Source organism: Archocentrus centrarchus, chromosome 12 (assembly GCF_007364275.1).
Source record: "Archocentrus centrarchus isolate MPI-CPG fArcCen1 chromosome 12, fArcCen1, whole genome shotgun sequence".
Lineage (NCBI taxonomy): Eukaryota > Metazoa > Chordata > Actinopteri > Cichliformes > Cichlidae > Archocentrus > Archocentrus centrarchus.
The window spans coordinates 8,224,408-8,248,773 of NC_044357.1; the positions used below are offsets into that span (position 1 = coordinate 8,224,408).

At 39.6% G+C, this 24,366-nt stretch overlaps 3 protein-coding genes across 6 annotated transcripts in view; 2 read left to right on the forward strand and 1 right to left on the reverse strand.

The window, feature by feature from the left end:
- The first annotated feature begins 1,438 nt into the window (after positions 1 to 1,438).
- On the forward strand, positions 1,439 to 8,413 carry ak3 (adenylate kinase 3). 2 transcript variants are annotated; one of them, XM_030743185.1, is made up of 6 exons: positions 1,439 to 1,686; positions 1,858 to 1,989; positions 3,268 to 3,387; positions 3,625 to 3,797; positions 6,475 to 6,593; positions 7,448 to 8,413. In XM_030743185.1, the coding sequence occupies exons 2-6, from the start codon at positions 1,875 to 1,877 to the stop codon at positions 7,545 to 7,547; spliced, it is 627 nt and encodes a 208-aa protein (XP_030599045.1). In that variant the 5' UTR covers positions 1,439 to 1,686; positions 1,858 to 1,874; the 3' UTR covers positions 7,548 to 8,413. The 2 variants fall into 2 exon arrangements, with proteins under 2 accessions (XP_030599045.1, XP_030599044.1); XM_030743184.1 differs by having other exon boundaries at positions 1,439 to 1,989.
- Positions 8,414 to 9,648: 1,235 nt separating this feature from the next.
- Positions 9,649 to 20,026, reverse strand: cdc37l1 (cell division cycle 37-like 1). The gene is made up of 8 exons (XM_030743074.1): positions 19,674 to 20,026; positions 18,558 to 18,851; positions 18,280 to 18,373; positions 16,664 to 16,779; positions 15,381 to 15,502; position 15,249; positions 14,933 to 15,097; positions 9,649 to 13,004 (listed from the first exon to the last, which is right to left on the reverse strand). The coding sequence occupies exons 1-8, from the start codon at positions 19,758 to 19,760 to the stop codon at positions 12,885 to 12,887; spliced, it is 999 nt and encodes a 332-aa protein (XP_030598934.1). The 5' UTR covers positions 19,761 to 20,026; the 3' UTR covers positions 9,649 to 12,884.
- Positions 20,027 to 21,625: 1,599 nt separating this feature from the next.
- exd3 (exonuclease 3'-5' domain containing 3) overlaps positions 21,626 to 24,366 on the forward strand; it is a 44,513-nt gene continuing 41,772 nt past the window's right edge. For 2 of the 3 annotated variants that reach the window (XM_030742047.1, XM_030742049.1), the window contains exons 1-2: positions 21,626 to 21,940; positions 23,975 to 24,034. In XM_030742047.1, coding sequence (XP_030597907.1) covers positions 23,998 to 24,034 — 37 coding nt within the window. In that variant the 5' untranslated portion in view covers positions 21,626 to 21,940; positions 23,975 to 23,997. Of the gene's footprint in view, positions 21,941 to 22,455; positions 22,475 to 23,974; positions 24,035 to 24,366 lie in introns of those variants that run through there. The other variant, XM_030742048.1, reaches the window with a different exon arrangement.

A 24,366-nucleotide genomic window follows, 5' to 3' on the forward strand; every position in this document is an offset into this window, starting at 1 on the left:
GATATTTATCTGGATACTACAGAACTACAATGAAATATGCTTAAGATTTTAGATTAGAAAAAAAATCTATTTGCAGTATAATTAATTAACGAGATTTTGGTCTTTGACATTTAGTGTGAAAAATGTAATACCTGTGATTCAATTAATTCATGTGTTCTCTAGATGGCCTGCCTTTATTGAGCATGCTGATATCCAAATTTTAATCCTTAATTTTGAATAAAAGCATATTTTAATCCATTATTTAAACCTTTAAACCCACAGACCTGCAATTTCACAACTGCAGCATATCTAGTATTTAAAGCTTCAACATAATTATCATTCCTACAGTTGACTCGTGAGCTTAAAAAGGTGCATAAATTACAGATATGTAAAAATTATGTAAGAAGATGCTGGAAATTACAGCAGAACCTAAAAATCTTAATTTTCATTATATGACAGATTTGTCCAGGAGCTGCTAAAATCTCAACACTGTTCCCCTGAGACAGTAAGTAGTTATTATTGTGCATAAAACAGTCTGCGACAAAGGGAATACTAAACCACACCCTCAATCCAACACTCACCTCTGGATAATCTCTATCCTGATAAAACTGGACTCAAAATTTGGAAAAGACATAACTTGTATTTAGAGAATGAAAAATAAAGTCACCAAGTAATTTTTGGAGCAGTGATATTTTCTTTTTAAAATTTGCCAACAGTCTAAACAGTCCTCCTACACTACAGCGTCAACTTTTTTTTTCTTTTTTTTTTTAAACACCAACTAACAAAGCTCCGCAAGAAATACGTGGACCAAAACAGATGCTGTCTGAGGGAACTGCAGCCTTCGTGTTACTGTTTGTGCTCGGCGTCAGTGAAATACACGTGTTTGTCCAGGAAGACGTCAGTGAGAGGGGAGCTTACGGCAAGACAGGAAGGTCAAAGTACCGGTTTGTGCGGCTGCGTTGCCACATTACGCTACTAGATGGCGCTCTGCAACCATTCTCTGACGCTACGTGGGCGTGGCTAAATAGCGCTTCTTAAAGGCACAAATCTCATAAAAATGTAAACAAATAGGATAACTATGAATTTCTGGCGTTGTCTGTTGTCTTTCTTTAATAAACAAAAAGAAAAAAATACTTTCGAAATCACAGTTTTTAAAATAATATAAACAAATGGACAAAAACCACAGGTAACTGGTGTTCTCGGAACCATTACGGGTCGGATTTATTTCTGTTAACATATTCCAATAATTTGAAAATGGCCACATTAGTGATCTTTTTAAGGTTTTAGAATGAGGAAGCAGGTGAGTCGCTGCTCAGCCTAGCGTCTCTGGGCTGCCAGCTAGCCAATCCGCAGGTCTGCACCCTCAACGAGGGATCCGCTCGTAAAGGATTAATCACCGCCACCTTGCCTACAAGCTTTTTTTTTTCCAGCAGTAGACCAATTATATAACGTGTTATACAATAAATACAAATCCGGTAAAGGGCAGCGGTGAAATAGACGAATAAGTTTCTCAGCACTCCCGAGAAAGGAGCTCATTTTGCCCGGTGTGCGTCGTCTGAGGAGTGCATCATCTAACCTCCGCTGGGTGGCTGGCTGGCCCTGAGTCCACCGGCAATAGGTCTCATCATCTTTCCCCTCCTCCTTTTCCTCCTCTTCCTCGACTTCGTGCAAGGGCTGCGCAACATTAAAGTAGAGGTCCACAGAGAGTTCAAACTCGCTACTTAAGACGCGCTCACTCTTTCTTGCATTGTGCAGTTTGGCAAGAAAAGAAGAAGCGTATCTACTCAGCATTTAGAGCAGATTTCACGAGAAGGGCGCACTTGTTCGGGTCCTAGAAAACTCCGTTCAAACTCGCGTTGGAAATGCTGCTAAAAAGAGTTATTCGTGCTGTCATCATGGGACCTCCGGGGTCGGGAAAAGGAACGGTGTCTGGGCGCATTACCAAAACTTTTGGACTAAAGCACATTTCCAGTGGGGACATTTTGAGAGCCAACATCAACGCTCAGACCGGTAAGATAGCATATCCTCTCTCGAACAAAAAGTAAGACGATGCAAATGTGATCTACACTTTATTTATTTAACTTTTATTTATCACTTTTTTTTTCGCTTAAAGCACAAGCAGACTGCCACGCACCAAGTCTTGAAGTAAAAACGAACTAAGGCTCGTTTCCTGCAATATACTGATAAGAGTCCACGCCTGTAACAGCGTGCTTTTATCTGGCTGTGACAAACTAAAATACTGGGTATCATTTAAATATTTTGTGTCTTCTCTAGACAAGGTCATTCTTGTAATAAGGTCTTATTTCATGTTTATAGTGTAAACATTTGAGCCAGCGTTACCTGGACCTTGGAGGAAGGCCCACTACTGCCCAATATCACCTTGGCTGAAGCTGAAGAGAGCTGTAAAGATTACGCAGCCGTGAACTTTTGCTCCACGAGAGGAGGAGCTACACGGTTTAAAAAGTCTGTTTTTGCAGCTGCATGAAGAAAATCCCACTTTGGCTGGTTTGGAGTCTGCAGTGTGCAATCGAGCTTTAACCGTTATTTATGCAGGGAAAAGCCAAAACATACGGACTGCAGACGTGCAACTTTAACTTAATCCATTTGAGCAGCTTGCAATCAAAGCAGTTCTTATGCACTTTGCCTGTTCCGTTTTTAAAGCCATTGCTATGTATTTGAACCAGCGACCCTCCACGTCTTCTACTTCCTCATTAAGTCAGCTTAGAATAATGCTTTTTTCTTTTTTTAAATTCTGGTTATGAGCACTGAATATATGACTGCTGCTTTGCAATGTCTTTGCTTTCTGAAGAATATTCACTGTGCAGGCCAAAGTAACAGAAAACTACAAGATATTAAGTAGTCTCCGTGTTACAGCAAGTTTTACCCTTTGCACTGTTATTATTAGCACAGCAGGTGATTTCTACGAGGCTTGTCAGGAAATTACTTTCTTGTGCTGGGCTCTGGCCAATTAAAGTGGAAGTCATAGGAAAATGTGCAAGGTGTTCTGTGCATCATTTTATATTCTCATCTTTGTACATCTAACGGCTGTGTGGCACCGAGTGGCTGACCAGACACTGCAAACATCAGAAAGTTTACAAACACATAAAAATGTTTTCTGGTGTAAGCAGACATGCTGTTAGATGCATTTGACTGGCTGATGCAACCAAACTTTCATAAAGTAATCAATGCCGCCTTAATGAAGTCTGGATTAAAAACTGCACAGAAATCGCAGAGTTTCAATGCAGCAGCCTTTCTCGCTTCCTCTATTTTATTTTATTTTTGTTTCAGAGCTCGGGCTGCTAATGAAGTCCTGCATTGATCAGGGTCAGCTGGTACCTGATGATGTCATGTCTCGTCTCATCCTGAATGACCTGAGAGCGATAGACAACAACAGCTGGCTGCTCGATGGTAAGTTTGTGTGAGCAGTTGTTTCATCTGGGAAATGACTGGTAGGTGATCATATTATTAGCATTGCTTGTTTGGAATCTCAGCATTTGCGAGATCACTCACTGACCCTTACATGGTTAACAGTTAAACCACTCAAGGAAAGACTTGTACTTTAGGCTGCTTAATTGAATCACTGGCACATCAACATTTTGCTGCTTTTTTCCCCTTTGCCTAGATTTCCTCTGTCTTTTTCACCAGGTTTTCCTCGTACAGTATCCCAGGCGGAAGCACTAGATGACGTCTACACTGTGGACACCGTCATCAACCTCAATGTACCTTTCCAAACCATCAAGCAAAGGCTGACCTCACGTTGGACTCATCTTCCAAGCGGCAGAGTATACAACATAGATTTCAACCCACCTAAAGTCCCTGTAAACACATCCCCCTTTTTTCTATTTCTGTATTTAAGCCAGCTTTGCACAGATGAAATGAGTGTTCTCTTAAATGTTTTAGCTTATCAAACAAATGTTGAAATTATACAGGGATAATGTGAGTAAATACAAGTTAAATGCAATTTTTAAATTGATTTCATTTATTACGGGTAAAAAAGCTATCCAGATCTACCTGGTCCTGTGTGAAAAAGGAATTGCCCCTCTTTGTTAAATCATGACCTCAGCTTTTTTTTTTTTTTTTTTTTTTTTTTTTTTTGAAAGCTGAGTTCAGCCACGCCCAGGCCTGTTTACTGCCAGACCAACACTTCATGTCACACAGAAACAAAGTCACTGATATCCATCAGTCTGGAAAGGGTTGCAAAGCCATTTCTGAGGGTTTTGGGATTCCAGTGAACCACAGTGAGGGCCATCATCCACAAATGGAGAAAACTTGAAACAGTGGTAAACCTTCCCAGGAGTGGCCAGCCTGCCAAAATTACTCCAAAAGTGCTTCAACTACTCATCCAGGAACCATGAAAATCCTGAAGGAGAATGTCCAGCCATCAGTTCATGCCCTGAAGCTCAAGCACACTTGAGTTATACAGCAGGACAGTGATCTGAAACACACCAGGAAGTTCCCCTCTGACTGGCTCAAAAAACAAAAATGAAGGTTTTGGGGTGGCCAAGTCAAAGTCTGGAGTCAAATCTATTTGAGATGGTTTGAAATGACCTTAAACAGATCGTTCAGGCTTGAAAACCCTCCAGTTTGGCTGAATTAAAACAATTTTGCAAAGAAGAGGGGACCAAAATTCCTCCACAGCAAAATCAATGACTCATTATGGCAAACACTTGATTGCAGTTCTTGCTGCCAAGGGTGGCACAGCCAGTTATTAGGTTTAGGGGGCAGTTAATGTTTCACACGGGGGCAGGTAGCTTTGGATAGCTTTTGAAATCATCATTTAAAAACTGCATTTCGTATTTACTCATGTTTTCTCTATTATTAAAATTAGTTTAATCTGAAACGTGACAAATATGCAAAAAAAAAAGAGAGAGAGGGAGAAATCAGGAAGGTGGAAAATACTACTTCACAGCACTGCAAGCAAAGAAAGTGAAAATCATGGGAGCCAAACAGAAAAAAGTTTAGTTTAGTAAAGATGAGCAATTGCAGACATTTATTAACTGATACCAGATTACAGGAAAAAAACTGTATAAAGCATCTTAGTAAGGTATTTGGCCCCCATCTGTTGCCCAAATGACTTCAGTGTGTCTTTGTAATGATTCAGCAAGTGTCTGGAAGGATGAACGCTCTGTTTAAATGATGGCAGCTGGGTTTATCAAATTGGTCCAAAAACCTTAGTTGCAATCAGGTCAATGTGCCATAGCACATAATTTGCATTATTTTCATGTCATTAAACCTACTGAGAAGTCCTTTAATTTAATATCAGAGTTCTGAGTTTAACTTACTGCCTCAAGTTGCACGAGGCAGCTCACTCTAACATCTGAAAGCAATCTTTCACCATGTGAATCATTCATTTCTTGTTTAATCCCTTTGAGCCTCAGAACTCTTTTTAATGGACACAGCTGGTAAAAGTTAATGTTTAGACAGTGGTGTGAGGCATAGGTGTATCCATCATGCTTAAAATAGAGTTGGGCACCAACATGAGTCTCGTGTCAATCCTTTTGCCTGTCATAAAATATTGTAAGCAATTTGGAGGTTTGGCCTGTCTGCAAAAATGTACAGTTAAAATAAAAACACAACCCATTAATGCAGTTGATTTAAAAAAACAGACAAAAAAACAATTCTGACTCGAGGGTGGTTTGTGTATGTGAGGGACTTTATAGTTCAAGGGTAGAAGACAAAGGGTAATTGAACATTAACCTAAAGCAGGAGACTAGAAAAAGCCTGCAGAAAAGAGAGTGAGATTTATTTTAACCTTTGTAGGCTCCACAGAGGTAGGCGGGGGTCCTGAATCTGAGCAGGTCAAACGGGTCGATTCAGGGCGCTGGTTTCGTTCACGGGGGTTGAGCAGGCAACCATATGCTGCAGAGAGGCCCAGCCTCAGCTCTGCCTAGAGTCCATTTACTGCATTTCTTTCCCCTGCTCTTTCTCCCACCATTCGTGTCCTCTCTCAGCTGTCCTATCAAAATAAGGCTAATAAGCACAAAAATATTAAGAGAAAAAAAAAAAAGGGTAGATTCATTCAAAGCTGTTCCAGGGGTTAGCTCATCTCTTAATTTTCTTTAGTTGCCAAGTAAACTTCAGAAAATCCAGTTCTCGGAGAACAGCCACTCGCTTTTGTAAATATAAGGAAATGATGCTTTGATTATTGTCCTTTTATTCCTGTCACTCCACAGAGGACAAACCCCCACTCTGCTAACTTTTAGCTTCTGATTCTCCAGGCTAAGGTGGAAAAAGGCCTGTTATGTATTTATTTTGACTGCTCTTTTTTTACCACCTTGGCTATTAAGCCATGCCGTCAGTGGTACCACATGGACAGCAGTGTTGGGCTGTTGGCTGGTACATCATTTAGATTGATTGATTGATTGATTGATTGATTGATCTCAGCAGCTACTGTCAGATTACTACACAGCCCACAAGAAAAATGGTACCCAAAATGCTCCTTTGCAACATACAGTGAAAGGTCTGCATTAAGAGGCATTTATATTATCTCTGCAGGGTTTCGATGATGAAACGGGGGAGCCTCTGGTCCAGAGGAATGACGACAGACCAGAGACGGTCACACGGCGACTGAAGGCCTATGAAACCCAGACAGAGCCTGTCTTAGAGTACTACAGGTACAGATAACTTCAAACTTACTGCCAGCTGTAAATGGTTGTTTAATGCTTAGCTCGGGTCCAGCACTTTAGAATAATTTATTTTGCATGACTGCTCAGAAACATTAAGGCTCAGTTTCCCAGATATGGATTAAGCCTAGCCCTAGAATAAAAAAATATCGAGGATCTCTACTGAGAAAAATTTTAGTCCAAGACTAGGCTGAATCCATGTCTGTGAAACTGGCTCTATATGTGAAATAGAGCAGACTGCATTGCAGCATGCTGTCACACTGAAGTGTATTCCAAATAAGTGTTAAAATACAAGTAAAAAGCACAAGTAATGAACCATGACCTTTTCATCCCGACACATTCTTCAGAGCTGCTTGCATGACTGAAAAAATGCTTAAGAGCCACATTCCAAGAGTGCACGCCAATAATGCAGTCGGCATTTTCTCTTTTATTTAGTCAGCTGACAAAGAAGGCAGATTTATATAAACATTTATCTTAAAGATTTAACAGAAACAATGAAACACGGGGGGGGGCAAGTAGAGTTTGGAAGTTCATGCAAACTACTTGTTTCCTATGTCTGCGCCAGTTTGGCAGGAAAACATATGACACTATATTTCCTTAAACCACAGAGCCGTATTTAGCTTCCGTACTACTTTCCACTATAACTGCAGTGCTTAAAAGCCTGCCATTTGCAGGAAGTACAGAAAATGACAGACTGAGAATAGAAAAGGATCGAGTCCAAGTGTATTGCCAGCTGATTAATAGAAGATGTACATATATTTCTAACTGCTGTTTGTTGGATTAACAGTTCAAATAGTGGCATTAAAATCTTAATTCTTGTGTTTGTTTTGTTTTTGACCCTCCAGGAGTAAAGGTGTGCTTGAGACCTTCTCTGGGACAGAAACCAACAAGATATGGCCGCACGTTGAGGTTTTCCTAAAGAGAAAACTGTCCTCCATCAATTAGAAAGTAGTGTATGAAGTGTGAAGAGTTTACCAGCAGAAACCAGTGTGTGCATTGTGCAGTCAAAATGTAATATATTCTGAATGTTTGAAATAAAGCTAAGCACTTACTTATTTTTATGAGTACAGGAGTGCATGGAGGTAAAATGCCACTATTTTTTTTTTTTAATGTTTAGGATGGTACTGTTTCCACAATGTTGAAATTGGGTTTTGGAAAATCTCAGGGTGTGTGCAAAATCTTTTAAACAGTAGTTTTTGGCTTTGCACAGATTTCCTCTTCACTTCTTAGCGTGCCTTTATGAAGCCAGCATAAAACTCAGTGACTCCAATATGGAGCTTTTTAACAGTAAGTGAAGGCTGCGTTTGCAGGATATAACAGTGAATGCAGCCAGTTTTAATGAGTGGACTTGTGTATGCATGCTTAAGTTTCAGCTTGTCTAATTGCAATCATTAGTTCCTGTCTGTTGATTCTGATGAATAAGAGTGGGCACACACTACAAGACACCTTGAGGTAAATCTACAAGAATACAACTTTTTTTTTTTTTAATGACAAACCCTCAGAAAATGTAGTTTTGTTTTTTGTTTGTTTTTTTAAAATTATTATTTTTTTGCTTTAGCATAAGGTCTCCATAACTGCCTTGCTGGGTTTGTTTTCCATGCACTGGGCAGCTGCCCCAAAGGGAAATGTGCCACATTCCACAAATTACTGTAAATTCATTTTTGCACTCAAAGTGCCTTTTGCTGCTTTTGACGATATAACAGGTGATTAAGTGAATGTAAATAATTTTTAATGTAGTGGACCACAGATTGAAATCACATTGATTTTCTTTTTCAGTTAATCACAAGAAAGCATTATTGTGAAACAGCTTCTTTAACTAGTCTTAAAAGTGATTCCTCTTAAATTCTCCCAGCTGTTCTTTGTGGTCATAGACTGATATTAGCCATATAATGTTAATGTGATAAAATATATATTACGCATTCAAACACAGTTTATACAAGCTTTTCTCTTGTTGGGAGATCTCGCAGCATTTAAGGTCCATCTGCTGTTTTTTGCACTTAGTCTTAATGTTTCTCCAATATTATTAAAAGCCACAGAAATGCAAACCTGCCTTGAAATGTACTGTATAGGTCGATGCAGCGAATGTTTCCTGTGTGTATTCCGAAACACTTGAATAGAATATTTGAAAGCATACCTCCTTCCATAGGTGGCTCCCAACTGTGTTTATGAACCATAATAAATGTCTTACCTAGATTCCTGGTCATTGTTTTTTTTTCTTCCCTTTTTTTATTTGGAAAGACTGATTGTGTAACATAAAATTATGCACTGAATTCTGACTTACAAAAGTACAAAAACCCTCTGCAAAGTGTTACCTGTCTTTCTCTGCTTTGTTTTAGCAATCACCATCCATTTGAAAAATGTCAACTGTCTGATTGCAGTTCTCGCTGCCAAGGGTGGCACAACCAGTTATTGGGTTTAGGGCGCAGTTACCTTCTCACATCGGGCCAGGTAATAAATGAAATCAATTAATCCATCTTTCCGTCATTTTGATATTCAGCTTATATCCGCTGAATATCTTAATAAGTCTAAGCATTAAGTTCCTTTTAAAGTGGCAAAGCTCTGCTCTGATCCAGCACTAACGATAAGCTTTATTGAAAAGTAAAGTTTTGAGTCTGATCTTTAACAGAGAGGGGGTCTGTCTCCTGAATCTGAACTGGGAGCTGGTTCCACAGAAGAGGGGCCTGAAAGCTGAAGGCTCTGCCTCCCATTCTACTCTTTAAGTATCCTAGGAACCACAAGTGAGCCAGCAGTCTGAGAGCGAAGTGCTCTATTGGGGTGATATGGTACTATGAAGTCTTTAAGATAAGGCCTGATTATTAATTAAATTCTTATTCAGTAACTTGTATGTGAAAAAGATTTTAAATTTGATTCTGGATTAAACAGGGAGCCGATAAAAAGAAGCCAACATAGGAGAAATAAGGTCTGTCATTCAGCAGGCCACAGAGGTCTGGCACCCCCACCCTCCCCCTTTCTTTTTTTCAGTCTTGTCTACTACAACAATCGACTGTTTAAATATTTACTGAACTTAACAAAGCTCACTCTGCAGCCACAGAAGGCTTTATAAAACTTTATTTCACTTCTGTAACAGACTCCTCGGGACCTGACAACAGACTTTGATGTGCAAACTTAGGAGAGTTCCCCTATAACGACTTTTCCACCGTAGGCCCACACACAAGAAGACATGAAGTACTGGTTTTATATTTGAGGCTTTAGGAGCAAGACAAACCAAAAGTCACGGTAAATGCGATGAGATTCAGAATTATCTTCCAGCATGGTGCTGCAGCTAATGATGCAAACTGATATCCAGTCTCAACTCACTGTCACGCAGGAAGTCAACACTCCAGTGGCCACAGGTTCAGTACAGCAACTTTAGCCTAAACCAATTATTTTGCATAGTTGAGTAGTTTTGATTGAGCAAAATAAAACATTTACCTCCACTTTTAGCTTTACTGCTGACAACACGTGCTTATGTAAAAACAGCATTTAGTGTGCTGTTTATTGTACTGTATGAGCTGCAAAAGACCACAATCTTGTTTTTGGGAAATAACTGACAAATGACAAGGTGACAATTGCTGTGAAGCAGAATTATCAATGCATCACAAAGCAGCTCTAAGAACTGCATTTAATATACGTTATATTTCTAAGTCCAAGTGCAGCAAACATCTTACTGAGTAAATGTCAGCAAATGTGTTAATTCCAATCCCTTTCTTGCTGACTGAGAACAACGAAAAGGTGATAAAAATCAAAAGTAAAAGATGAGAAAGAATCAGAAAGCAGAGCGTTAACCCCCCCTTGGTTTTTTTTTTTTTTTTTTTTTTTTGAAAAAGAAACAAAGTGCAGGACACATTCAGATGCAGAGAGCTCCTTTCTGCAAACATACAATGAAAGTCTCTTTTTGGAGAGCTCAGCCCTTTTTCTCCTCAACGCAGGCATCTTTTCTTCAGCTCCGGTGAAGATCACTCCCAGAGTGAAGAACTTTAACCAACACAAAGACAGAAGTCCGAACAAAGCACTTATGAAAGGAAACGGTTGGTTGCGACTTGTTTTCAGGAATCCAGTTTGAACGTCAGGCTGGTGAAGAAAATGTTAGTTCCTCTCTGGCACATCACTGAACCAGAGAAAACTCGATGCACAAAACCCACGAAAAAAAGATCAATTTGGTGCGATTTAAACTGTGTTGGTTGAAATGCAGACTTTGATTATGTGACACTCGACATCAAGACCGGGCTCTAAAAGACAGCATTATTGTAGTATTCGCATCAAAAGCTGAGTGCTTTATAATCAGTTATTAGTTTGACTCACATACTATAAAGCACGCTCTATTACTCAATATTGAAGTTAAAGTAATTACCAACTACTGTCCTGAAACTTATTTTTGTCACAGGAAGTGCCAAAGCTGTCAAGTACACAAATACTTTTTGTGAATACACAGTATATATATATATATAGCCAACAGTAATTTAACATCAAATTTAAATGAGCTTCTGGTGATTTTGTATTACAACTCAGTGCCGGTATCATGTTATATTCAACAAATTTATATCCGCTATCTGCGCAATTAAATTATCCATAAAATACCTGATTACCATGGATGCATCTTAATGGATGGAAAGGTTTTAGGTTTGTTTCATTACAAACTGTGTCGTGTTTAAGCTTCTCCAGACAACACTATGAATACTTGTAGGAAAACAGAATCAAACCGCTCTCTTTCCGCCTTCTAAGAGATGCTGAAATCACATCAGCGGTTCTGAAGCTATAACATGCTTTAATCCTCCAAACCTGCCCCACACACAGCGTTCAAAGCAAAAGATTTAAGGCCACAATGATATCCACAGCTATTCTGTGTGTACAAAGGAGTGCTGTCAGATTACCTGTGCATTTTATTTAACAGAACCCATCATGCTTTTCCTTATTTTCTGTCAGTTATGCTGTTAGAATGAAGAATAAACATACTAAACATGGCCAAAAGATGGCACCAAGGTGCAGTGTAAGAGTTTAAACAGAGCTGGAAATGAGCTTAACCTGTCCTCCTGGCATATTTAAAGCAATAAGACAGGCCATTCATGCCACGGCAGCAATCAGGTAATGAAACGATTATCGATCTTGAAATATCTGTTTTGACTGCTGATTTAGACTGAGTCAGATAAATGACCTGCCACTCACACGTACTGAATTGTTCAATCTTTCCTATAATCAGCCTGAAGGACCTCTGAAATTTATGTGCAGCCTCTTTATATGCAGATCAGTCTGAAAGCTAAAGGCTCTTACAAGGAGAACTGTCAACAAAACTTTAACTTGGGTTATAAATTTGATTATACCGACGATTCAGATTACCACAACTGCAATCCTTTACATTTATACTACAGATTCAGAAACAATTCAGATTCGCTGTTCTTTGCACATTAGCATAATTTGGTTGCCGTTAACGTACTTAAAATTAAAACATGTTAAAAAAAATAGAAACAAGGTTTATATCTCACAAATTGAAGCCCTATAATACTCAAATCAGAAACTCACACTCCATTTCAATGTTCCTAAACTCAGGTAAGTTTTTTTATCCCCTCATGATTAAAATCAAATAACTCAGGTCACACCTACCAAACAATCACCACCTTCCTGTAATAGTTTTCATTTATCAGACCTGCAGCATTTGACTTCACACTCAGTTTGCAACACTACACATACAAAATGTTCAGCCTCAGCTGAATCTTCTTGTACCACAGAGGATACAAAGTCACTGATTCTGTCACTTATTCTCCTCAAACTTAACATGATTCATTTTAAGAGCAGGAGTCCCCACTTCAGGGAGTAGATCTGCTACCCAAGTGATATTTACCCAGAGACTTCACTGGTTAAGTATTCTTTGTGATGTCTGGATAAAATCTATAATTAGTTCTTTATGCTTTTTAATGAGGATGTTTCTCTTTTCTGAGAAGCTTGGAGAATGTTTTTTAACAGTTGGAGTTGCAAACAAACAACAAAAAAAAAAAAAAAAACCTGTTATGGCACAACATGCATTTAGCTGGCAGACGACACTGCAAGAAGGCTGCTTGCTAGAGGCCAACCACAGTGACATGCCAACAGCAATACTGAAGAATCTTTGTCATCAGCAAAACCTTCCTTTCTGCAGGCTTTCTACTGAAAACTGCGGCATAATACGTCTGTTTATTCCTGCTCTGTGATGGCATTTTTCAGCCTCGTCTGCTGTATAAATAACTGAGATTGTTCCTAAATGGCGACATGATGGTGACATTAGAAGAGCAGGGGCGCGTCGTGAGTTCCCTAAGACGTCTCCATCATGCGTATGTCTTCTGTGTCTGTAGTGTCGTCCTTCGTCCACCTCCCTGCACTTGTCCAAAGCCCAGCTTCTACACAACGTTTCATAGGAAACTCTGCCACCTGCTGATGAAATACAAAGACAGAAAGAAGATGAAGACCGTCGGGTGCAATTCAAAATTAAATTTGACCTCAAACAGAGCTGAGTGATGAGTCTAGTGTTGCTATAATGGTTAGGTAATTGCATTCTGAGATGGGATTACAAATCTGTGCATTAAACTTTTGTTTTATTTAAACAAAACATGTTGATTAAAAAAAAATAAATAAATAAAAAATGAGTGTATTTAAAAAAAAAAAAAAAAAAAATGTTTTACAAGTAACATGTACCAAACAATCACTCCTGAGAAACTGAGTTCAAAATTAAGCCAAGCAAGATGTTAAAATAAAAAACAGCAGCAATCCAAAAGCAGAACCAGTTTCAGTTTCAACACACTACATCCTCTCAGATCAGGAGGGATTTTCTTTTTTCCCCTCCGAGCTGGGGGTTTGGCAGCTAGTCAAGCTGAGAGGCCAGGAGAGGGGAGACTCAGCGCATTCTCTCAGGCTTATTAAAAAAAAAAAAAAAAAAAGGCCTTTTGTGCTGCGCCCATTGCATTGAGCCTGTACTGTATCCCATTTAGCCATTTTTTTTTCTCCTTGGATTCATCTGAATAATTGAAAATGCTTCTATAAGTCCAAATATTTTTTTTCATGTTTGTAATCAGTTTAAAAGCATCAAAGATCATTTGGTCACATTCTAACAAATTTCTTACATAACTGCTTTCTGCTGGTGGAGCTCAATCTACAGTGGATTCACAAAGTTCAGACCCTTTTTGAAAATTTTAAATACAAAAAAAAATTTTAAACAAATAAAACTGCTGCATTGCCCATAATGCACATTCTTAGACAACCAGAAATGTTTTGCACAGGACATACCACGGGACCACAACAATGTCAAAAAAAATTTAGCACAGTTTGAAACCAAGCTTGTTCCAAGCCACCCCATCTTTGAGTTTCCTGTTCCCTATTCAAGCTGTCACTGGGTGACAACCAATGCCCAAGAAAATTCTATGCAACGATCTGAAGATGTCAGCTCACAGATGTTTCCCATTGAATCTGACCGAGTTTTAAAGGATCAGCCAGAGAGAATAGGATAGGTTTCCCTAATCCGTGTGTGCAAGGCTTGTAGAGACTTATTCAAGAAGCTGCAAAGCTGTAAAAGCTGCCAAACAGGCTTTAATAAAGAACTGAATAAGGCTCAGAATGCTTTTGGAATTGTGAAGAGATGCCAGTTTTGAATTTTGATTTATATATGAAAAATGTTATGTTATCAAATTTAGATTTACAAGTGTGCAAACATAAGAGGGGTCTTGCTAATCCACTGTATGTTAACTAGTAAACAAACATGCTAACTAATGAGTTCTTAGGGGAATCCTCCATGACATGAGCTGCTGACACCCTGACGACACCGGATCAAAGAGGAAATGAGATTTTCTGGATATAGCTCAGACTTAATCTAAATATTAACATGTTTCACAGTTGTAGCTACAGTGGGATGTGGGATCAAATAATTCAGCAATTTACAAGGGTAACTTTCACTTCTAAGTCAGCAGGGGACATCCGTTTTCCAGAAAACCACATGTTCACTGATAACAGTGGTGATGGATACATGATATTTGACTGGTAAAACTAAGACTGAGGACGTCCTCTCAAGTTTCTGCTGTTTTTGAAGAGGTCAACCAGCAACTGTCTGCAAACGCTTTAGGCCATTCTGGTTTTACAGGTAACATTAACAACATGACGACATCGTGCTCTCGGTTTTTGGGACAAGTCAAATTTACTTTTTGCAGGTGTGTCCACATTTTCTAACCTCACTGGTGCCGCGATCATTGATTTGTATCACAATAAGCTCAATGGTGCCATCTCATGTCTGTATGTGGTAACTGCAGTAGGCTCAAGGCCTCAGTAGCACTCAGAGGGAAAAAACAAACAAAAAAAAACTTAAGAGTACTTACTGAAGGAACTGTTGCTTCTTTGGGGTCGAGTATGCAGTTTGTGCCAATATTCTGCTGTTCAGTGTTGGACAAATGACCTCTGCATTTGTCTGTGTAATCTTTAACTCTCCGTTTGAAGGCCTCAAGTTCTGTATGGAAAACCTCTAAGTACACGTCTTGTCCTTCCTGGAAAACAGATAGCAGTAATATCAGGACAATGTGCTGCCAGATTGCTTGATAATGGCTTCTAATTTCCACAATAGGAACAGCAAAATTTAAGTGTTGTGAGTTTTTTTTTTGCCTCCCAGCAGAAATACAATGACAACATTGTTCGCACTCTGAAATCTATTACAGCATGACCTTATCTTTAGAAAAACAAGTGAAGTTATTTTTGCATACAACACTATGGAAGCCACAGTAAGTTACATGACATTCACACACATCAATAATTAGATGAGTTTTCTCTTACTTTGCTTTGTGAAAGAACTGTCTAAAGCAGCCTCGAGGGTCCTGCTGAGAGTTTGAAGCCATCTCCAGGATGAACTGCATAACTACAGCTTGGTGCGCCACCTGCTCCATCAACGCTTCTTTCTGCAGGAAACAAGGAGGAAAAGCTGACATGATGTCTCTGCTTTTCCCACCAGATGCCCCTTTTTAATTTCTTTAGCTGTAAACTGACCAAATTGTACTTTTACAACATTTTAAGCCACATCTAATTCACTGCTGAAGTGATTATTAGAAATTATGAATTCTAAATTAATGTCTCTGCTCTATTGGTTGTTCAATATATAGTCATGAAAAAATAAAGAGCTTCTACAGGACTCTATGCAGTTTTGTGGAAAAACTAAGTACATCCCATGATTCAGTGGCTTGTATGACATCAATAACTTGATGTAATCATTTTCTGTATGACTATCAGTCTCTCACATCATTGTGGAGGAATTTTGGCACCCCACGCAACATTGCTTCAGTTTCCAGGTGTTGGCTTATGCACAGCTCTCTTCAGGTCACAGCAATTCAATTGGACTGAGGTTACCCTTTAGATGGGGCCATTGTAACACTGATTTTTTTTTAAGCCATTCTGTTGCAGATTCGTCCTGTTGCAGGACCCAATTTGGGACAAGCTTTAGCTGTCAAACTGATGGCCACACATTTGACTCTAGTAGAATTTGTTCAGACTTTTTCTAACTGTACTGTCACAGCCTGCAGAGTCTGAAATGCAGCTCTTGGGGGGTTTTTGCACTATGAGCATTGCTCGATCTGGACCTGGGGTGAATTTGCTGGCACATCCACTAGTGGGAAGATCACGGCATTATTATTAAGATGGCATTATGTTATCACAGACCTGAATTCTCCACACCAGCAAACTTCTACCTTTATAGATGTGGTCACACTTGCTCATGATCAGTTAATCAAGTTTAACTGATTAGCAGTGCCTGCTTCTTACCCTCCTGTACCCTTTATACTGGTGCCAATGCATTCATTTAAAAGTTATGTCAAAATGAACATCATATTTACACTACTCTTCTAAATTAAATAGCAAAGACAACTTCACTGGCTTTGTTCTTTGTATTTGTGTACAATACAATTAAATGAGAATTAAATGAGTTATGCCACACAGATGCAAAAACTGTATCAAGCCATTTATAGGATGGATTGCTTGCTGTTTTTAAATACTTGGTGGTTTCTGAGGAAAACTTGACTATAATGAATAGATAAACTAACACCATCCCTACTCTGTCAGCATATTACCCCTTCTTGCTGTAGACTCATGCACCACAGAATTAAGTAGTTTGCAGTTTCCTCACAGATAAGCTGAGGCATAGCAGCAAGGAATCGCTGACTGTCATCCCATCGCCGCAACATGCCTGACAAAAAAAAAAAAAAAAAAAAAAATATTAGTAATATTTAAAAGTCTTAAGTTACTTCTTCAACAGAGTATGCCACACCTACTCACTTTCCTGCCTTATTATTGTAGATAATAACAGTGCTGTGAAAAAGTATCTGCCCCCTTCCTGATTTCCAAGTTGCTGCATGTCACACTTCCATGTTTCAGGTCAAACAAATTTCAGTATTAGACAAAGACAATCCGAGTAAATACAAGATGCATTTTTTTTTAAATCATGATTTCATTTATTAAGGGAAAAAGCTATCCAAACCTACCTGGCCCTGTGTGAAAAAAAAAATAACTGCCCCCTTGTTAAATCATGATTAACTGTGATTAACAACATTTTTGGAAAGCTGAGTTCAGTTTCATTGATTACAGGCCTGATTACTGCCAGACCTGCTGAATCAAGAAATTATTAACTAGAACCTGTCTGACAAAGGCTAAAAGATCTCAAACAGTAACATCATGACACCATCCAAAGAAACAGCTGAGAAGAAAAGTAACTGACACCTATCGGTCTGGAAAGGGTTACAAAGCCATTTTTAAGGCTTTGGGACTCGAGTGAACCACGGTAAGAACTATTATCCACAAATGGAGAAAACCTGGAACAGTACTGAACCTTCCCAGGAGTGGCCAGCCAACCAAAATTACTCCAAGAGTGCATCTACCATTCAACTGGGAGGTCACAAAAGAACCCAGAACTGCAGGCCTCATTTGCCTCAGTTAAGGTCAGAGTTCATGGTTCAAAAATAAGAAAGAGACTGGGCAAAAATAGCATCCATGGGAGATCCAAGGTGAAAACCACTGCTGACCAAAAAGAGCACAAAGACTAGTCTCACAATTGCCAAGAGTTTTGGGAAAATATTCTGTGGATTGACGAGACAAAAGTTGAACTTTTTGGAAGGTTTGCATCCCGTTACATCTGGTGTAAAACTGGAGCCTATCCCAGCTGCCACGCGGCATGAGGCAGGACACACCCTGCCAGCCTGACAACCAGATGTCTTCTGGAAAAATCACAAACAAGTTCTTTCTGCTAAGAGTGGCACAACCAGTTACTAGGTTTAGGGGGATTTACTTTTTCCACATAGGGTCAGGTAGGTTTGGATAGCTTTTTCCTCTTAATAAATGAAACCATCATTTGATTAAAGTTGATGTAAGATATGCAATACAAACTTTTCTGAGCACTCAAGACCAAGGCAAATCACCATATGAGACTGAAACCTTTCAACTCTTCCTGTCAGAGTTTGTATAAAAAAACAAACAAACAAAAAAAGCCTTTATGTAACAGAAATAAATGTAATGTACTTAACTTAAAGTCCTGTACTCATCTGATTATACATTTTTTGGGGTCTGCCCCTTCTTTTGTCCTAATCTTCTTCATTTTCCTCAAATTTTAAGATACATGCTGAGATCCCAAACGCTGCAGCAATGCTAAATCCCCAAACTGACTTGTTAATTGATTACATTTTGTCTCACTCACCAAAATGCCTGAGCTCTTGTTCGTATTTTTGGAGAAATGTCTTGCACTTGTCCTGGTCCATTTCTACAGGCTGATCAAGAATATTGATGATACTCTGAAACAGAGAAGATATCATGTAAGCAAGTGTTTATGATTAGACTACACTGTCAGTAAGGAGTAGGTATACAATTTTAATTAAATATCAGAAGGCAGCACAGTGCATCTGTGTCTCTTGTAATCCAGTAAGTATGATGCTCGTGTTGCAATCGTGATGCTGCTTGTTTGGTTTGCAGACTTACCTTATCAAAAACATCCCAACTGGCTCCAAGTACAGGACTGCGGCTGGGTTCCTGAACTCCCAGCATGCTCTCTTTGCGGCGCCACTCCTCCTCATTGTGTGTGAGTTCTGTGGGGCAGGCCAGAGTCCGAGCACGTTCTTGCTCCAGCGACTCAGAGCTGTGGACTCCTAAAGAACATAACTGATCCTGCGCCTCAGCCAATCTCCAACTTGACACAATTGAGGCCTTCACACAGCGCTGCTGGCTCTGACACAGTGACGCCATGGGACAATCACAGAGGTTTGATGATGACGGCTAATTTGAGGTAAATGGAAGGCAAATGACTACAGTTAAATGATCAGCTAGTACTTTGTAGAACTAGAAAAGAGAAAAATAGCGGTTGTGCATTCAATCAAAGCCCAATCTCTTCACGCCGAGTCTGAAGCTCAGCAACATCTTTCTGAAAAAGCAATACAGCAGGGAATCTGACTTTAAATTTTAATGCCCCCCCTAAAACAAACAAAACAAGTTTCCTACAGTCAGGACACAATTTCTCATAAAATGCCCCTCTCCACTTAACGACCACCTGATATCTATAAAATGCTGGATGACTCTGCATCACAAACTAACTGCAGGCCATTAGCTTTTAAGCCTTCACGACCATAATCAAGCTGCGTTTAGCTCAAGGCGGAGCAAGAGCGCTAAAAATAAATAAACGCTTGTTTCCATTTCATTCGTGCTTGCATGCCTTCTGCTGCTGCCCGTTATGGTCTCTGATCCCATCAGCCATCCTAACCCTGATTTCAGCAGCGTCCAGACAGGATAATGACACTGCGAGTAATAAGCTTGCCATATAAGCAGTGGAAGAGCTAAAGTGAAAGGTATTGCGCAACTGCGCGTTAGTGCTTGGTTTGGCACGCTGCCTAGATACTAATATTTCACACCAAACTAACTGCGACAATGTTGCTGTGCAGGGTGGAAACTGGGTTACAGAATAAACACGTTACCCTGCAGACTCTAGTCTGTACCTCACTGCGTAACTCGTAACTTGGCACTTATACACTTCAGTTATCTCCAACATGTTTCGCCTATTAGCACGCCGTTAAGCTCCCTGTAGAGTGCTCAGGAATGGCTTACCTGTTGGTGAGGGTAAACCCCGGTAAAGCCCTTGGTCGCTGAAGGTGGCTCGCCATTGGACTCTTCGTGGTGGTGAAGCCACTCCATAACGGCTAAGCAACTAGCTGGTTAGCTCCGCTGTGAGACCCGCTAGCTAATGCTAGCCGTGTTTGAGGAGCCACAGTCAGCGTTGCTCTTTATATTCAGCCGCCTCCCGAGAGATATGGGGGATCTAAATACTTGTGTGACAACCGGCAGAGCAGAAACGGGGGTATGATGCATCCAAAAAGCACCTCTGCTCCTCTAGATGATAGTGTAACAACAACAACAATCACTGTATCCCGGCTGCGTCCTTTTTGTTTAAGCGGTGACGCGCAGGACACGTGGTAAACAACTTTAGTCACGTGACACGGCGAGAAGGTTTTTATTTTTTTTTCTACTGACTTCTATTTTGTTCCAGTAAATTCTGCCATAAGGAAGCTTATGGCAGAATAAAGTTACTCTTAACTAGAAACTAAAAAATATGGGAAATTGTATAGCTGGTCATAATGAAACAAAACTGGAAGTGTCCGCAATAATTCTGAGATTACAGTTTGATATTTAAATTTAAAAAGTTAAATGTTAAGTTAAATTTTTATGTGTTTAAAATTTAAAATTGGTTCTTTGCTATCCCACTGGCTAAAACGCAGCCCCAAACCATGACAGAGCTTCCACTTTGTTTAGTAGATGGCTGCTGACACTGCTGTATCTCTCTCCAGACCTCATCTGTACACACTGGACAAGGATTTGAACCAGAATCGTCTAATTTGGATTAATTACTCCATAAGACCTGTTGTCACTGATTTTCAGTCCAGTTCTTGTGTAATTTGGCATCCCTCAGCCTCTCCCTGTTTCCCTTCCTGAAGAATGGCTTCTTGACAGCCATGAGACTATTTCTTATGATGCTTCAGTGAACAGAAGATGGATCAACTGAAGGGCCAGATGCATCTCTCAGGTCCTGTGTCAGGTCTCTGCTGGATTGTTTCCTATTTCTTGAGGACATGACTTTCACATACTGCGTTACATTTCACATTTTTCATAGATTCAACTAAAGATATGGGAACAAATTGTGTGTTTTTCTGACAGGCTGCTAGTAACAATGTGTCTAAAGACAAAAAAAATTGTTCTTTGCTAACTTGTCTGTTATGTGTACACTGGTTCATCCCTTGAATTAGGTGTTGTTTTAATGTTCAAATGATGTATAGGTCAGTGTTCAGTGGTTTAACAAACAGCCAAATAAACAAACAAAAAATTCTCTGAAAATGGTCCGGTACAAAGATTGGACTAAAAATTAGTGAAGAAGCAGCCAGTTTTCAAAGAAAAACTTTAAAAGGACGCCAGAAAGCCTGGAGAACTACTGCTCAAGACCTTAAAAAAAAAAAAAAAAAGACCAGAATATCTAGATCTTCAGAAGTAAAATATGAAGAAATAAAGCGTGGCTCAAGACTTTTGCACAGTGCTGTAGTATTAAAACTTTGCCTCAAATAAATGCTTACACTAAAATAAATGTGGAAAAAAGTATCATCTCTTAATGGAAACACAATGAATGAATCACTGCTCACATTATACCATCTTCACCGTGTCTGTAAATGAATGTTTCTAAAACTATTGATATTTTTTTATATTTTGTTGAGGCTGCAGCCCAACAAATACAAAAAACAAACGCTGGTAAAAGATTTAGACATGTAGAGGTGCTCTGTCAAAGCATCGCATTTACGCACAAGAATGAAAACAAATGCTTATGAAGAAACCGTGAAGAAACTGCTGTCCTTTAAATTATGGCTTTAAGTGAAACAAAGCGACGCAGAAAAATACCCAACATGCTTATTTTTCTGTTTTGCGCTCTTCGACCGGATGGTGGCGGTAGTGTACTTTAAACTGGCACGACAGACGCCGCTGAAAACCTATAGAGCAAGAAAAATAGTTGGGAAATATTTATTCCCAGTTCCTGCTTACAGGCGCGGATACCTGTGGAGTCTTTACCTTTAACAGTAAGCTCCATACACAGAGAGTTTGCTGTCTCACAGATTCATGTTCGCAGTTGGAGATATGGCACGGTTTAGCAGCTGTGGTCTGTGAAATGTGGCCGAAGAAACCAAATGTGTGCGTATTGTGAACGGAAGCGCCGCCTGAGACCAAAACGTGGGCAAAATTAGCCCAAAGGTGGACCAAACAAACTGACAGTAATGCTTTAACTCGAAGTAACAAGCGAGGTGGTTTACTTGACGTTTTCTAACTGTATAAAAGTGGTGAGTATGTACCTGTCGACAACATTTCTTTCTTCTTGCCACGTTAGCAAATAAAGGTGTCTGTGTTGAAGAGCAGCCTGCCAGCCTGGCTCTGAGGCTCTGGAGCTAGCTAGCTTACGTTGAGTTACGTGGCGTTTGATATTTGTGTGAGTTTTACACGGAACTCCGTAGTTAACATTAACTGTGTCCTAAGAGGGTGTTCTGACTGCACTGGGCCACGCAGCTCATGTTCGTAAACTGAAAGTGTAGAGGAAGTGGGGGTGCTCTTTTGCCGCCACGAGGTGAGGCTAGAGGACCAAAGTAAGCAAGTAAAGTCTCCTCTGCAGGTGCCGTATCCCATTTCTCATACTCTGTTGTCTAAAATAGCGCCGCTGCCCCGGACTGTACCCGTGCCAAAGGCCGCTTCAGGAGCCTGCAGATATTTAGACTGGAGAAACAACCAGTTTTCAGGCCCACAAAAAAACATCCTCAGCCTGAAACTGATCGTCACTGCCAGCTGGCATCTCGCCCTTTCTCAGGCTGCTGTTCCCACAGGTTTCCCTTGTTGTACTGCTGTGTATTGTATCTTGCATTTTTTTTTTTAATTTGAGGACAAATGGCTAAAAATGGTGTAAATGTACAGTGTCGTGCAAAAGTCTTTTGCCACATGTCATTATATTCTTCTAGGAAAAGGGTCAGTGGGTGCAGCGATTTATTGAAACAAGCAAACATATATGAAAATACAGTATTTAAGGCAAAAACAGAGTTTTAACCATGCTAACAAGCTTGAAAGTCAATATTTGGTGTGACCACCTTTATGCTTCATCACAGCCTGAACTCTCTTAGTCAGCTTTCTTCTAAAGCCTTAAGTAGTCTTCAGGAATAGTTCTCCAGGCTTCTTGAAGGACATTGAAAGCTCTTCTTTGGACTGATGGTGCTCCACTGTGTGCATTGGCAGCACTGTCATGCTGAAAAATGAAGCTGCTGCCAATCAGATGCTTTCCTGATGGTATTTCATGGTGACTCAATGTCTGATGGTACTGTTCTGTGTTCATAATTGCATCAATTTTCACAAGGTCTCCAACACCACTGGCTGAACTGCAGCCCCAAACCATGACAGAGCCTCCACTGTGTTTTACAGATGACTGTTGTACCTCTCTCCTGACCTCCTCCTTACATATTTATGATTTTAACCAAAATCTTCCAATTTGGATTGATCACTCCATCAGATCTGTTACCACTGACTTTTCAGTCCACTACTTGTGTAATTTGTCATTCGTCAAGCCTTTAAATGAATCACCTGAAGGGCGAGATGTGTCAGGTCTTTGGATTTCTTCCCATTTCTTGAGGACATGACTTTCAGATACTGTTCATCTGCTGTAAATTTTTAGGCCTGTCACTTCTTTTGTCCTCATCTTGTCCATTTTCCTCAACATTTTTAAGGGCACACTGCACACCATGCTGAGATGCCAAGATTTTTGGCTAATTTTTTAGAATCACCTTGTTGGTGCAAAACCATTATTTTTATGTCTATCATACTGTGTTATCTTTGGTATTTTTCATAGATTCAACTAAAGAAATTGGGACAAATGATGTTTTTTCTGACTGGCTGCTAGTAACAAAGTGCCTAAAAATACAATTTAAAATTGATTCTTTGCTAACTTGTCTGTTATGTGTAGACAGAACACTGGTTCAGCCCTTGAGTTAGGTGTCATTTAAATGATTGAATGATTCACAGGTTGGATTAACTAACAAAAAACATTCCTCTGAGAATGGTGAGGTACAATGATTTGACTGAAAATGAGTGAAAAAGCACCCAATGTCCAAAGAAAACAGGTGTCACAAAGCCTGGAAAGCTATTGCTCAAAACAGGTTTTAAAAAATCAAATATATATAAACAAATCGGGGGGGGGGGGGGGTTCAAGACCTTTGCACAGTGCTGTAGAATTAAAACTTTGCCTAGATTGCGGTGTTTAGGAAATATGAATAATATCCCAAAAATATTGTGGCAGTACATACTTCAACAATGTGTTATTTTTGCTCCCACATTTACAGAGTGATTGCAGCACCTCATCCCGATGACAGAAATGAGTCATACTACTCCAGAGGCAGCGGGTTTGTACTTACACACAGACCTCTGTTAGTATTTCTTACAGAAAATAACACATTTAAGTTAACTGTAGTTTTGGTGATGGCTTTAAAGACTCCAAGGCATAGCTGAGTAACATCTGCAATAAATAAGTCTTTTTTTTTTCTTTTTTTTTTAAATCACAGACATTGCAATAAACTTATTTTTTTTAACCAGTTTTGTTGCTTGAGTAAATGAAACTCCATTCTACTAGTGTTTTTTTTTTTTTTTAAATCGGATGGTCACAAATAGCAGGAAAGATTGTGTCAAATAAGGTTACACAGATTTATTGCCTTTATTGTACACTGGGGTGGCAAAC

Bases quoted from the DNA above. Each gene is read 5' to 3' on its own strand.
- ak3 (XM_030743184.1), top strand. From the start codon at position 1,842: ATGCTGCTAAAAAGAGTTATTCGTGCTGTCATCATGGGACCTCCGGGG. The intron at 1,990-3,267 runs GTAAGATAGCAT...TTTTTGTTTCAG, and splicing joins CAACATCAACGCTCAGACCG to AGCTCGGGCTGCTAATGAAG. The intron at 6,594-7,447 runs GTACAGATAACT...TTGACCCTCCAG, and splicing joins CCTGTCTTAGAGTACTACAG to GAGTAAAGGTGTGCTTGAGA.
- cdc37l1 (XM_030743074.1), bottom strand. From the start codon at position 19,760: ATGGAGTGGCTTCACCACCACGAAGAGTCCAATGGCGAGCCACCTTCA. The intron at 18,374-18,557 runs GTAAGTCTGCAA...TCTCTGTTTCAG, and splicing joins GTTGGGATGTTTTTGATAAG to AGTATCATCAATATTCTTGA. The intron at 15,503-16,663 runs GTAATATGCTGA...TGTTTCCTGCAG, and splicing joins TGAGTCTACAGCAAGAAGGG to AAAGAAGCGTTGATGGAGCA.